Genomic DNA, 12,892 nt, shown 5'->3' with positions numbered 1-12,892 from the left:
CTGGGGAGCCAGTGTGAGATAGATAAAAGAGACATACCAGGGTCCCCATTTACTGGCTGTATGTCCTTCAGTATTTAAAACCTCTGATGAGCATAAATTTCTTCATCTGTAAAATGGAAAATATTATTTCCTTGTTCATAAAATTAGGAGACGTTAGTGAGACAGTAAATAATCGACCTAGTGCTGGGCACTTAGGAGGCGCTCAATAAAAAAAGGGCATCGTTGCTGCTCATGGAAATGCAGGTCCTAACAGTTCCTTGGGCGGAAGTAAAAGGGAGAGGGCGAAAGTGGAGTTTACCTAAGCCTGGTTTCCTGCCTAACTAACTAATCTAAGTAGGGCTCTGTGGACTTTATTCTTCCAGTCAGCAGATGATCCCTCAGCACCTTTCGGCTCCATTAATGGAAATATAAGAACTCTGTTCAACACCCCCAGACCAAAATCAGGCCCCGGAGCAAAAACACTGCACAAATATTACTCTAGGCAACCACATGGCGCTCTGCTGTTACCGAAAAACCCTCACAAGTCGCAGCTTAAAGCATGCAGACGGGCGAGAAAAAGAGTGACACTCACCTGGCTCGGGGAGGTGCAAAATCCCCTGAAGAAAGCTCCCGCCGGCTGCACAAGGGCGACTGTTTGAGAGATAGCGGGTTTACATTTTAAATCTCGCGGGAGGGCCCGGGAGCCAATCGCAGCTCCCGCCCTCTGACCCGGAAGCAGAGCCGGCGCGCGCCGCAGCAGCCCAAGGTGAGCACCAGTTCGGCTCTAGCCGCTTCCAGGCGCCTTCCGGTGCGTATCGCGCGTGAGCCTAAGGGGCATTCCTGCTCGGCTGCCGGCCGCCACGCGCCTCCACTCTATCCCTGGGAGTTCCTCCTCTCCTCGGGCCGTTCCTCACCCCTCTTCCTTTCGACCTCGGGCTCCGGGAGGTAGTGGCGGGGTCTCGCGGGATTTGCCTGGTTTTGGAAGAGGTGTCAGGGCTATGCGGGGACTTCCCTTGTTTCCTCCCTCCCTTGTTTTGGCAATTTTAGAGGAGCAAGTCCAGCCCGCTTTGTACAGTGAGACCCTGAGACTGTAATTAGACTGGACACTGCTTTAATGAGCAGCTAGAAACCGAGTTTCCTGATCTGGAATCTTTTGCACTTCCCACACCGCTGCCTTACCTGTTGGTCACTTTTACAACTGTTTAGTCCCAGATGCTCACTCTTAAGGTTATTGGGTTATAGACTTCCCGAGGTGGAACTCATATGATTTCTTAGTAGATACTCATCAGATATTTGATGTGTTTGCTATCAGGCCCAGCTGTTTTCAGGACAACTCCTACCGTCCCATTAAAAACAAAAACAAAAAAAGTGACCTCTTCAGAATCTATAAGCCTCATCTGGGAATGCTACTTTCAGAATGCACACCAGGCCATGAAACGTTAGCTGAAGTTTTGTGCCTGGATTTATGAATACTATTTTGTATCCCATTTTGGCATTCCTTCCTCCAGATTGTATATTTTGTATCTGCTTATATTATAGTACTGTTCACATTGAATCATAAATAACCCTGGATTGTGAGCTCCTTTAAAACAGGCTTTTGTGTTTCTCTTTCTTGTACTGGTGTCCAACATTTAGGAAAGTCTCACATTTTGGCTCCTCTTATGAGATTGGCAAGCTAGTAAACTATCTGAAGTCTCTATTTCTTCATCTGTAAAAAGGGGACCATAGTAACTCCCTCTTAGGTTTGTGCAAGTATTAGGCATGGTAATGTTAGTACAATATTTAGTGGTGGTACTTGCAGGTAGAGCTCCATAATGTTAATGATCATTAATTTTTTATGAGTGTATTTCCTAGTAGTGTAATTCCATCTTTAAGTACTCCCTGTCCTTTAAATAAGCTAAACAGAATTTTGTAGTGACTTACTCTGCAAGTATCATTCACAAAGTAGTTGAATAATTGTTTTTTGAGCTGCTTGTCATCACATCCTAACACTTTGATGGTTTCTATCTGTTTCTGTGCTGAAATCCACAGTTCTGTGACCTTGTCCAGTAGAAGGCTGTTTTTGCAGCTGCACAAGTTTTGCCATACAAGATGAAGCAAGATGCCACAAGAAATGCTGCCTACACTGTGGATTGTGAAGATTATGTGCACGTGGTGGAATTCAATCCCTTTGAGAGTGGGGATTCAGGAAACCTAATTGCATATGGTGGCAATAACTTTGTGTTCATCGGCACCTGCACATTTCAGGTTAGTGTACAGAACTGCCCTGAGGGACAGTGAAGATGTTTCATTGATGAGAAAATTTACACAACCTTCGGCAGTTTTCACTGAACTTTGAAAGCATATTGAGCTTAAATGTTAAAAAAAAAAGTGAGATGAAGAACTACTGAGAGAGACATTCCTAGTAATATATGCCTAATATTTGTGCAAACATTGAATAAGTATTGTAAAGAAGAATACAGTTGACCCTTGAACAACACAGATTTGAACTGCATAGTTCACTTATACATGGATTTTTTTTTCAGTAGAAAATACTAGGATACTATAGAATCTGCAGTTAGTTGACTCTGCACATGCCGAGGAACTGCCCACAGGGAGAAAAGTGAAGGTATTAGTCTTTCAGTGGTGTCAGACTCTTTGCGACACCATGGCATATATAGCCTGCCAAGCTCCTCTTCTGTCCATGGAATTCTCCAGGCAAGAATACTGGAGTAGGTTGCCATTCCCTTCTGCAGAGGATCTTCCTGATGCAGGGATCGAACTGGATCTCTCCTACTGTGGGCAGAGTCTTTACTATCTGAGACACCAGGGAGGCTTAGTCCAAGTTGCACCAGGATTTTCACCTGTGTGAAGAGTCATTGACCCCAACCCTGTGATTCAGGGGCAAGGCTATATACATATAAAGGCTCCCCTTATGCCTCATGATTAGAAATGGAATGTTCTAGTAATTGATGGTTATGATTAACTATACATTGTTATGTACAGGGAAAATACCAATTAAATGAGATCTGATTAATTACTAAATCCAGCTTTTCTGTATTCCACTTTGACATAGAAAAAAAAACAAACTAGTAGTATTGAGAGCTTAAAAATGATCTTCCAGGAGATTTTGTAGCTGTGATGATACCAGCTTTCCTAGTTGCTCTCATGCTTTTTATATATCTAGAGTATACAGAGTGTGAGATCTACTAATTGAAAAGGCAATTCAGCATAGTCTTTAAGACCATGAACTCTGGAGTCAAAATGCCTGGGTTTTTGTTCCTGCCTGACTTTATCTCTTAATAGCTATGTGACCTTGAGCAGGTACTTAACCTCTCTTTTATAAAAATGAGAACAATTATACACTTGACTCTTAAATATTGTGGAGGTAAGGGCTGCCAATGGATGCAGTCAATATCCAGGTGTAACTGTAGTTCTCTCATTCCTCAATGGATTCCATCCACAGCAAACCATATAGTCCTCTAGTACATATGTTTTGAAAATATAATCTGCATATAAGTGGACACAGTTCAAAATCATGGTTTTCAAGGGTCAACTGTACTTCACAGGGTTTTGTATGAATGTCATAAGTTAGCGTGTACAGTTCCTACATAGTATCTGACACATTCAGTACATATGACTGTCATCGATTCGGTCAGGCACACTCAGGCACAGCCCCATATTTAATGGTGTGGCACACACCACGTTTTCTCACAGGAAAGCTAGTTCTGCGTGTCAGAATTTGAACAATGGGAGGTCAACCCTCAGGAATCTCTGGTTAATCCTTTGTTTATCAGAATGTGTTATTTATGGAACACTATTTCCCAGATTAAGGTTAATCAGTGAGGTAATTTGAGAAGGCAATGGCAGCCCACTCCAGTATTCTTGCCTCGAGAATCCCGAGGCTGGAGGAGCCTGGTGGGCTGCTGTCTGTGGGGTCACACAGAGTCAGACACGACTGAAGCGACTTAGCAGCAGCAGCAGCAGTAGTGAGGGAATTTGGCAGTGACCAATTTTCAAAGATTTTAAATAACTTTATCACCAAAGTGATATAATAAATATTGTAAATATTATTTCCTCTTTTACTGAGGAGGCAGTTCAGTATCTTACAGTATTTTAACATCATAAATGCAATTTGGCATTTTACAGTGGCATAAATGTATTAGGTTATACACAAGTAGACTGCATGTATGTTTATCCTAAAGAGAAAGTATGAATTAAAAGCTTCTGTTGATTGGTGTCTGAGTAGAATACAGGAGTTCTTACATTATCCCACATTGCCTCTTAGGGTTGGGGTAGGAATTTCTAGCTTTTAAGCTGAATATGCCCCTCAGCCTGATCTCAGCTGGACCAGGTTAGGATCTCATCAGGTTAGGATCATAAAAAGTCACATAGTTAGGAGAAATAATACAACACACTCTTGAAAAAAACTGAAGGGAAACCATTTTTCTAATGCACACTATTAACCTACAAAAGAAAAAAGCACCCCCCTACAGATGAAATTGAATTTTGCTTCAGTGCTTTTGAAATTAATAGCTAATAGTATTCAAAAGTACTGAAAAAAATATGCTTTGCTTTATGTTCAGCAAAGAAATTCTGAGGGAGAAAGTCAAGAAGAGAGGAAAAAGAAGGCAAAGAAGTAATGGGTAGCAGAGAGAAAAAGGAAGCAAAAGATGGAAAGCGACAAAATGAGAAAAAAAAGAGCAGAAACATTTGTATTGCTCTGTTACTGTTTGTGGTCATAGGCATTATCCCTGTGGACCCTTAGACTGTGAGACTGGCAATGTGGGTCTTAAACCCAATAACCTAAGGAAAGTATTGGACTTTTATTAATCTATCAAGCAGTGAACACAAATTATCTTCTGTGCCAGGTACTAGGAATACAGTTAAACAACTGTCTCTGTCCTCATGGAGTGTCCATTCTACTTTAAAGAAATGCAAGGAATTATCTGACTGATAACTGAAGAAACAAACTCTGTACCACATTTTTAAACCCCTGTTCTTTTCCTCCTGGGCTTCTATTCAGAGAAGTTGAAGCCATAGTTCAAACAGTCCTTGAGAAATGAGTTCCAGTAATTTGCCAGGGGAGATTCAGATTGCTTCTTCTGAAATTATTTTTTTATCCCATTAAGCACCATCGAACATTGTTCCTAGTCTCTCATGTTAGAACTTTCAGGTTCTAAAAAAAAAAAAAAAAAAAGAACTTTCAGGTTCTGTCGCACTCTGTTTCTTATCTTGAAAAAAACTAGGAAAAACTGAATGGAAAGATTTCACTTTTCTGTCAGAAAGGCAATCCTCACTCTAAGACTATTAGGAAAACTACTGATATAGTAAATTTGAATTTCAGCAAAGCATTTTTTCAGAATTTTATGATATTCTTTTGAATATGTTGGAAATTTGAACCAAGTGATAGTACTATTGGTTGGTGTCATATATTTGTCAAATACTCATTAATTGCAGATCAGGTGCTGGGAACTAACGATACATATTTTAAAAAAGCAAGGACCCTGCTCTCAAGGAGATGTTTAAAGATGTAATGCAATGCAATAAGATAACGCTGTAAAAGAAAGCAGAGGGAGCATGAAGGTTTCTAATTCTGTTTAAAGGATCATCAATAATAAATTGCATACACCTAAAACTAATACAACATTGTAAATCTGTGTTAAATTAACTATACTCTAATAAAAAAATTTTTTTTTTTTAAATAATGAATTGCAACCTCTACTGGGACTTGGATGAGAACACTTGGACAAGCACATTGAATTTATATAGAACATGAAGTTGAAAAGGCTACCTAATGCTTTGGGTGACAGACTTCATTTAACAAATTTTTATTGAGCACCTGTTATATGCCAGACTTTGTGCTCAGAATCCAAATATTGTTTAATAGATCCAATCCAAAATTGGATTAAGCTGCCAAAGGAATTTAATTCAGTGCTGTCCAATAGAAATAGAATATGAGCCACAAATATAAATTTAAATGTCGTAGTAACCACATTATGTAAAGTAAAAAGCAGGTGAAATTAATTTTAATAATGTATTTTTACCCATCATATCCAATATATTTTATGTGTGTAACGAATATAAAGATTATTAATGAGATCCTTACATATTCCTTTTATACTAAGTCTATGAAATCTGGTATGGATTTTACACTTTATAAAGTGTACATCTTGGACCAGCCACATTTTTCCCACACTTATTAATCCCATGGGGCTAATCGCCACCAGATTGGACACCACAGCTCTATATCCTATGCTGTAAATTGACAGTAATATCTAGTGTTTACTTCATTTCTTAGCAGTGTATTATGATTCAAAGGAAATAATGTATTTGAAGACAGATTTCAAAGTGGCATTAAAATATTTAAAACCATCATGTGAAAGAGGGATTAGACTCAGAATGGTAACTTTTATGTCATCAATTCTGTTTGAGTGGAGTTGTTACTTACGGTGCTTTAGGACCAAGGCTGAAACTGCTTCTTTGAGTGTGTTCACCTAGTGGAGATCAGTTAATGGCCAGACATTTGTTGTCACTGAGTTAAACTATCTCAGTGATGGTTCCAGAGAGTGAAATTTGGAGCAATGAATAGAATTTGCATGGAAACAGATTTTGGTTTAATGTTAAAGAGAACTGTTCTAATAATTAGAACTACCCCCAAATTGAATAAATTCCCCACGGAAAGTAGCTAGTTCTCTCTCACTTGGAAATGTTCAGAGAAGTATTATGTAAATTTTTTTTCAAATGTTCTACTAGAGATTTAAGCATTAGATGAAAGAAGTAGATTAGGTAAACTTTATAGTCTCATCCAACTAAAATTCTGTGTTTGGCCTTAAATGGGTGTGGTGGGAGGAACAGCCAATTTCAAACCCTTAGAATAGCCCTTTCATCAACCTGGCTTTGCCCCAACCTAAAATATGCTGGAGACTTGTGTAATTATGTGCATTATAGCAAGTTTTCCAAAGTGTCTTAATTTCCTGCCTATACAATATTGCCTACACCTCAAGCTAAACCCAAAATAGCATTCACCTCTGCCTATACCACACGCACACACCCTGGCCTTTCAGTTGGCTCAGTGGTGGACATCGCTGCCAGGAAAAAAGGCTTCACTGGTGACACATAAAATGCAGACTCTATAGTCCCTGAGATTGCTTTATCCCCGTGACCACCCAGTAACTCCTTATGTACTTTAATAACGAATTACAGGACCTAATTGTCAATACTCTTGTTACATTAGCAAAAGTAGTGTGTTTTGATGGTAAAAAGTTCATTTTTAAAGATTAGTTTGTCAGTGTGGAAAAATAGATATAACCCAAACTATAAAGTCAGCTGTGATTAGGCTCCTAACCTTATTTTTAAGTTCCTTAGTGATTACTGCCTTGGCATATCTAGCTGTCAACTATACAGTTATTATACAGACAAGTTGTGAAGTAATAAAATGACTTTTTTTTTCCCTTGATAAATACATTTGTTTCCTTTTTTATGTTTTTATGGAAAAAGTTTTTTCTGTTAAGTTCACCTGAAATGTAAAGTTATTTTCAAGGGGTATCTGAATTATGTAGAGAAAGGTATATGTAATGTTTGTGAAATGATTGTGCTAGGATTCCAAAGGTTATCCTGGAAAAATCACATCCACTAGGATTCAATTAAAGTACACATTTTAAAACTTTGGATTTAGATTCAGGATGAATGGAATTCTTAGAACAATCCTTCACATAACTTCTATATATATGACATATATATTCAATTAAATATCAAGTTTCACCTGAATTTTCCCCCAGATACTATTTTATAATCTAAGAAACTTTTATAAAGGATGACTATAGTCACTTAACACAGAAGATTCCTTGGGCAACTTTGTCATGAAAATTTTTGCTTTAGTCTCTACATCCATGTAGGGTTTTGATTTAAATAACACAAAGGTGATTTATTTTTTAAATGACAATATTTTAAGCTTATACAGGGTGTTTTAAAATATATATTACTGATAAAAAGTATAAAGAATAATAATAGTAGATCCCTGTATACTTACTACCTAGCTTCAGAAAGGGAACATTAGCAACTCTTTTGAAGCCCCCTGGGTTTTCTTTCCTTACCACCTTTTCTTCTCAGCCCCAGGACATAAGCATGTTTGAAATTTCATTTTTCTTCAGTTCCCATGTGTTGGTGTTGCAAATCAATATATTGTTTTTCATGTTTTAAACATCAGTGAAATTATTTTGTATTATGTTCTTCTTCTCTTCGTTATTAAAGGGCTTCCCAAGTGGCCCAGTGGTAAAGAATCCACTTACCAGTGCGGGAGACACAAGAGACCCGGGTTCGATCCTTGGGACGGGAAGATCCCCTGGAGGAGGAAATGGCAACCCACTTGAGTATTGCCTGGAAAATTGCATGGACAGAGGAGCCTGGTGGGCTACAGTCCATGGGGTTGCGAAGAGTCAGACACCACTGAGCACCACCACCACCAAATTAACCGTGTATTTATTAGATTCTCCCATGTCAGAGTTCATATATCTTCACTGTAGTATGGTAGTTTATAATATGAATATACCACAATTAATGTATTCCTCTATTAAGAAGTATTTTACTATTGAAAGTGCAGCCTGCATATTCCTGTAGCTTGCCAGTATGCATATTCCTGTGCATATTGCATGTGTTTTGCTACCTTCTCCTTTCATCTTTTTCCTCCCTGATAGTTTGGAAGTTTACATGTTATCTCTCTTCTTCTAATGGTTACCAAAGGTATTTAATATGCATCCTTAATTAGACAGAGCTAAAATTAATATCTTCATGAATAGAGCAAGAACCTTTGACACTTGAACTATTATCACCTACTACAGACTTATTATTATATTTTAGTTCTTTATCATTTTTTTTTTCATTTTAACCCACAAATTCAGCATCGTTTTATGTGTCTAGTATTTGTTTAAATTAATGCACATGTTTGCCTTTGATTTTTCATTCACTGTTCCTTACATCTCAGGCCTGCTTTCTGGGGTCATTTTTCTTTACTTGAAAGATATTCTTTATTACAAGAAAAAACTTAAACTTCTTCTGTGGAATAGTGAATATTTTAAGCTTTGCCAGCCATTTAAGGTGACTGCTGCAAATTATTATTTGTTTTTTACAACTCCTTAAAAACATAAAAATGATTTTCAGCTTGCGGGCCATACCAAAGCAGACCATAGGCCAGATTTGGCTCCTTGGTCATAGTTTGCCAGCCCCTGCTTTAGAAGATCGTTTAATGAGACTTTATTGATGCCAACCATTGGTTTTAGTTTTTATGAAAATACCTTTAAAACAGCTTCATTCTTGAAACACTAGTTTGTTGTGGCTACAGTTCAACAGTTTTTCATATCATTTTGAAGATATTTCACTGACTTCCTGCATTTGTTTCTGCTAAGAAGCTGATGGTTGTTCTAATTATTAATCTTTTATAGGACACCTATCTTTTCTTTCTGATTGCTATTGCTAAGACCCTTATCTCACTCTTGCTCCTTCTCCCTCACTGCCCCCATCTCACATATATGCACACACATATGTGAGCGCTTGTGTGTTCTGAAGTTTTACTGTATAGTGTATAGCTGCAGATTTCTTTTTAAGCTCCCTGGGATTTATTGTTTTTTCTGAATGTACATATTGGTGTTTGTAATCAAGTATGAAGAATCCTTTGCCGTTATCTCTTCAAATCTTGCCTCTTCCCCCATTCCCTCTACTGGTTTCTCCTACAACCCGAATTAGCTATATGGTGGGCCTGCTCACTGAATCCCTCTTAGCATCTCTTTTTGTCTTCTCTTAACTACATTCTGAATAAGTTTTTCAAATCTGTCTTTCAGCTCCTTTGAGCATTATTTTTTCCTCATGATAGTATTTTCATCTATACGTTTTCATTTAGTTCTTTAATATCTGTCTGGTCACTTTGGGTAATCTCATGTTGCTTAGTCATATTTTTTGATTCTCTCGTCTACATCCTCAAAAATACATTTTTTTTTTAATCTGATTTTTTAACGTCTCCAGGTTGATTCTTCTGTTTGTGTTTGTGGTATTTTGTTTTCATGTGTAGTAGTGCATGCGTATAAGATCATATTTGATTGAACTATACCTGTGAGAATTTTGAGACCTGGGTAGAGGAAGTTCATCCAAAAAGAATTTGCCTTTATCTGTCAAGTGCCTGGGGCCACTAACAACATACGGACATTTTGAAATAAGTTTTCATTTTCTGGAGCACGTAGTTAATGTGAATTCAAGCCCCAAACTTATGTTAGGGCCAGCCAATGATTGAGATTTCTCACAAGTTACTTTTTCTTTTTCTTGAACTTCAGCCATGGTACATATTTTACATGGCACTTTTGATCACGAGTTTTTGTTTTCCCTACTTCCAAGTTAAAGGTCCTGGTTCTATGCAGAGGTCCCTGATCTGCATCCCTCTTTATGTAGGCACTAAGTTTTGTCTTCTGTCCCTACAAACAAAAGTTATTAATTATTGGATGTGGGCAGATGTCCTTAAGATAGCTTTATGCCTCTGTGCTCAGTTGCTTCTCTGGATTTGGATTTTTGCATTATTTTTGTAGTCAAAAAGTTTTTCAGGTTATTGTCCATATTGCCAGACAAAGATGACTTGACTTTTCAAAATTCATTCTTGTCGTCCCATGAGAATAAACTGAAATCATTTTAGTAGTACTAAATCAAATAGATAAGCTGAGTTTATTAAACATCTTACCCAAATCTAAAAGACTGACCAGTAATTTACACATCCACTATTCATAGTAATGGTATAGATGAACAAGTTTGTTCAATCCCACACATCTATGAAAGTGAAAGTGTTAGTTGCTGAGCTGTGTCCAATTAGTGCCATGAGGAATACTATGTGAAAATCACTGATACTCTTTATAATGACTGAGGCTTCATAAGGTACAAGGTATCTTATACATAATCAAAACTGTTCAGTATAAATTTTTTATATTGTTATTTGATAATCCATGCATGTTACTTCATTTACCTAAAACATTCTAATTCTTAGAGCATTCCATTTTCATTGTGTTTGCTGTGAAATATATTTATTATTAGGAATAAATTGTCTCTTGAGATAAAGCATAACAAGTACATTGTTTTTAGTTATCTTAGTTATTTTGTAACACTTAGACGGCTTTGGATATTTTTGTTGTTGTTCAGTAAACTAGTTGAAAAGAAAGTGAAAGTGAAGTCACTCAGTTGTGTCTGGCTCTTTGTGACCCCATGGACTGTAGCTTACCATGCTTCTCCATCTGTGGGATTTTCCAGGCAAGAGTACTGAGGTGGGTTGCCATTTCCTTCTCCAGGGGATCTTCCTGACCCAGGGATTGAACCCAGGTCTCCCACATTGCTGGTAGACACTTTCCCTCTGAGCCACCAGGGAAACCCCAATTTTGCTCAGTCGTGTCCAACTCTTTGTGACCCCAGAGACTATACAGTCCATGGAATTCTCCAGGTCAGAATACTGTAGCGGGTAGCCTTTCCCTTCTCCAGTGGATCTTCCCAACCCAGGGATCGAACCCAGGTCTCCCACATTGCAGGCAGATTCTTTACCAGCTGAGCCACCAGGGAAACCCAGGAATACTGGAGTGGGTAGCCTATCCCTTCTCCAGGGATCTTCCCGACCCAGGAATTGAACCAGGGTCTCCTGCATTGCAGGAGGATTCTTTACCAAGTGAGCTATCAGGGAAGCCCACCTTAATATCTAATCTGCTTTTTGAACTTCTCAAAAGAATATTCATGGCCCCCTGGTAAATTCTTCGTTATAATAAAATACAGTTTTATATTGTTTGTTCTCATGACTTATTTAAACATTTACTATGTATGCTTAGGAGGAAGAAGCAGACATTGAGGGAATTCAGTATAAAACACTACGAACATTTCACCATGGAGTCAGAGTTGATGGCATAGCTTGGAGCCCAGAGACTAGACTTGATTCATTGCCTCCAGTAATCAAGTAAGTTGAAAATTATTAAATGCAGTATTTATTAATATCCTTTGTGTTAAGTGATCTGAAGCCTCTAATCATAGGGATGTTTTTCCTCCATTTCCCTAACTCCAGGTAATTAGGTATTTCAGTATTTGCTATTATTTCATAATTTAGGCTTATTGTCTGAATTTGTGACTTATATGCAAACGTAACAGTGATGCCTTGAAGCATGTGTTTCAGCGTGACTACAAAGCTGTTTATGTGAGATTCCTATGAATCATAAATTCTTCACTGAATTTACCACTTATTGAAAGTGCAACTTTGTTAAAATAACTAAATTTGGTTGAGTCATTAATCAACCTTACTGCCTCATACATAGGCCAAGGTCAAATTTTGATAAAACTCTAGTTCTGATCCTTGGGCTTCTGTTTTGCTGAAAGCATTTAAAAAGAATGATTGCTTTTTGAGAAAAAAAATTAACACATTTGCTGAGGCCTCCTTCACAAAGGCAATGGTATGTCAGGTTATTTAAGGTCTGTTACAAAACACTAACCTTATTTCCATAAATATCAAATCTAAAGTGTATGTCTCCTTTTAGTAAACAGTATTTAACAACCATAATTTAGCTCTTACTGAGCTAACCTAATTTTTTTAAATTAAGGGATAATTTACATACAGTGAACTCAACTCTTAAAGGTACAGTTTGATCAATGTTGACAAATACATGTACTTTTATAACCTAGATGCTGGTGATACATAGCATTTCTGTGACCCCCAGAAGATTCTTTGTGCTCCTCTGGTTAATCACTGTAGCCTATCACCTGCCTAAGCAACTATTGATCCAATTTCTGTTATCAGGAATTAGTTTTGCCTAATTGATCTATTTCTTCAAATGACTGTTAACTAGTCATTGAAAAGGCATGGTACAAGAGATTTACCAACATATCTGGATCTCTAGATTAGGAGACTTGCTTTAACTTAAGCTTTATTTAA

The 12,892-nt window shown here is 37.7% G+C and overlaps 2 protein-coding genes across 4 annotated transcripts in view; one reads left to right on the top strand and one right to left on the bottom strand.

Moving 5' to 3' along the window:
* Positions 1 to 656, bottom strand: part of PARPBP (PARP1 binding protein) — a 62,535-nt gene extending 61,879 nt beyond the window's left edge. Inside the window, exons 1-2 of one of the 2 annotated variants that reach the window (XM_065937863.1) lie at positions 572 to 640; positions 38 to 106 (exon numbers count right to left, since the gene is read on the bottom strand). In XM_065937863.1, the coding sequence (XP_065793935.1) occupies positions 38 to 49 (12 nt within the window). In that variant the 5' untranslated portion in view covers positions 50 to 106; positions 572 to 640. Of the gene's footprint in view, positions 1 to 37; positions 107 to 571 lie in introns of both variants that reach the window. The other variant, XM_065937873.1, reaches the window with a different exon arrangement.
* A 60-nt stretch (positions 657 to 716) lies between these two features.
* The window catches only part of NUP37 (nucleoporin 37), a 40,945-nt gene continuing 28,769 nt past the window's right edge, over positions 717 to 12,892 (top strand). The window contains exons 1-3 of one of the 2 annotated variants that reach the window (XM_065937885.1): positions 717 to 787; positions 2,011 to 2,226; positions 11,802 to 11,926. In XM_065937885.1, coding sequence (XP_065793957.1) covers positions 2,071 to 2,226; positions 11,802 to 11,926 — 281 coding nt within the window. In that variant the 5' untranslated portion in view covers positions 717 to 787; positions 2,011 to 2,070. The other variant, XM_065937893.1, reaches the window with a different exon arrangement.

This window comes from Muntiacus reevesi, chromosome 1 (genome assembly GCF_963930625.1).
Source record: "Muntiacus reevesi chromosome 1, mMunRee1.1, whole genome shotgun sequence".
NCBI classification, from domain to species: Eukaryota; Metazoa; Chordata; class Mammalia; order Artiodactyla; family Cervidae; genus Muntiacus; species Muntiacus reevesi.
This window is presented reverse-complemented; position numbering and strand designations above follow the sequence as displayed.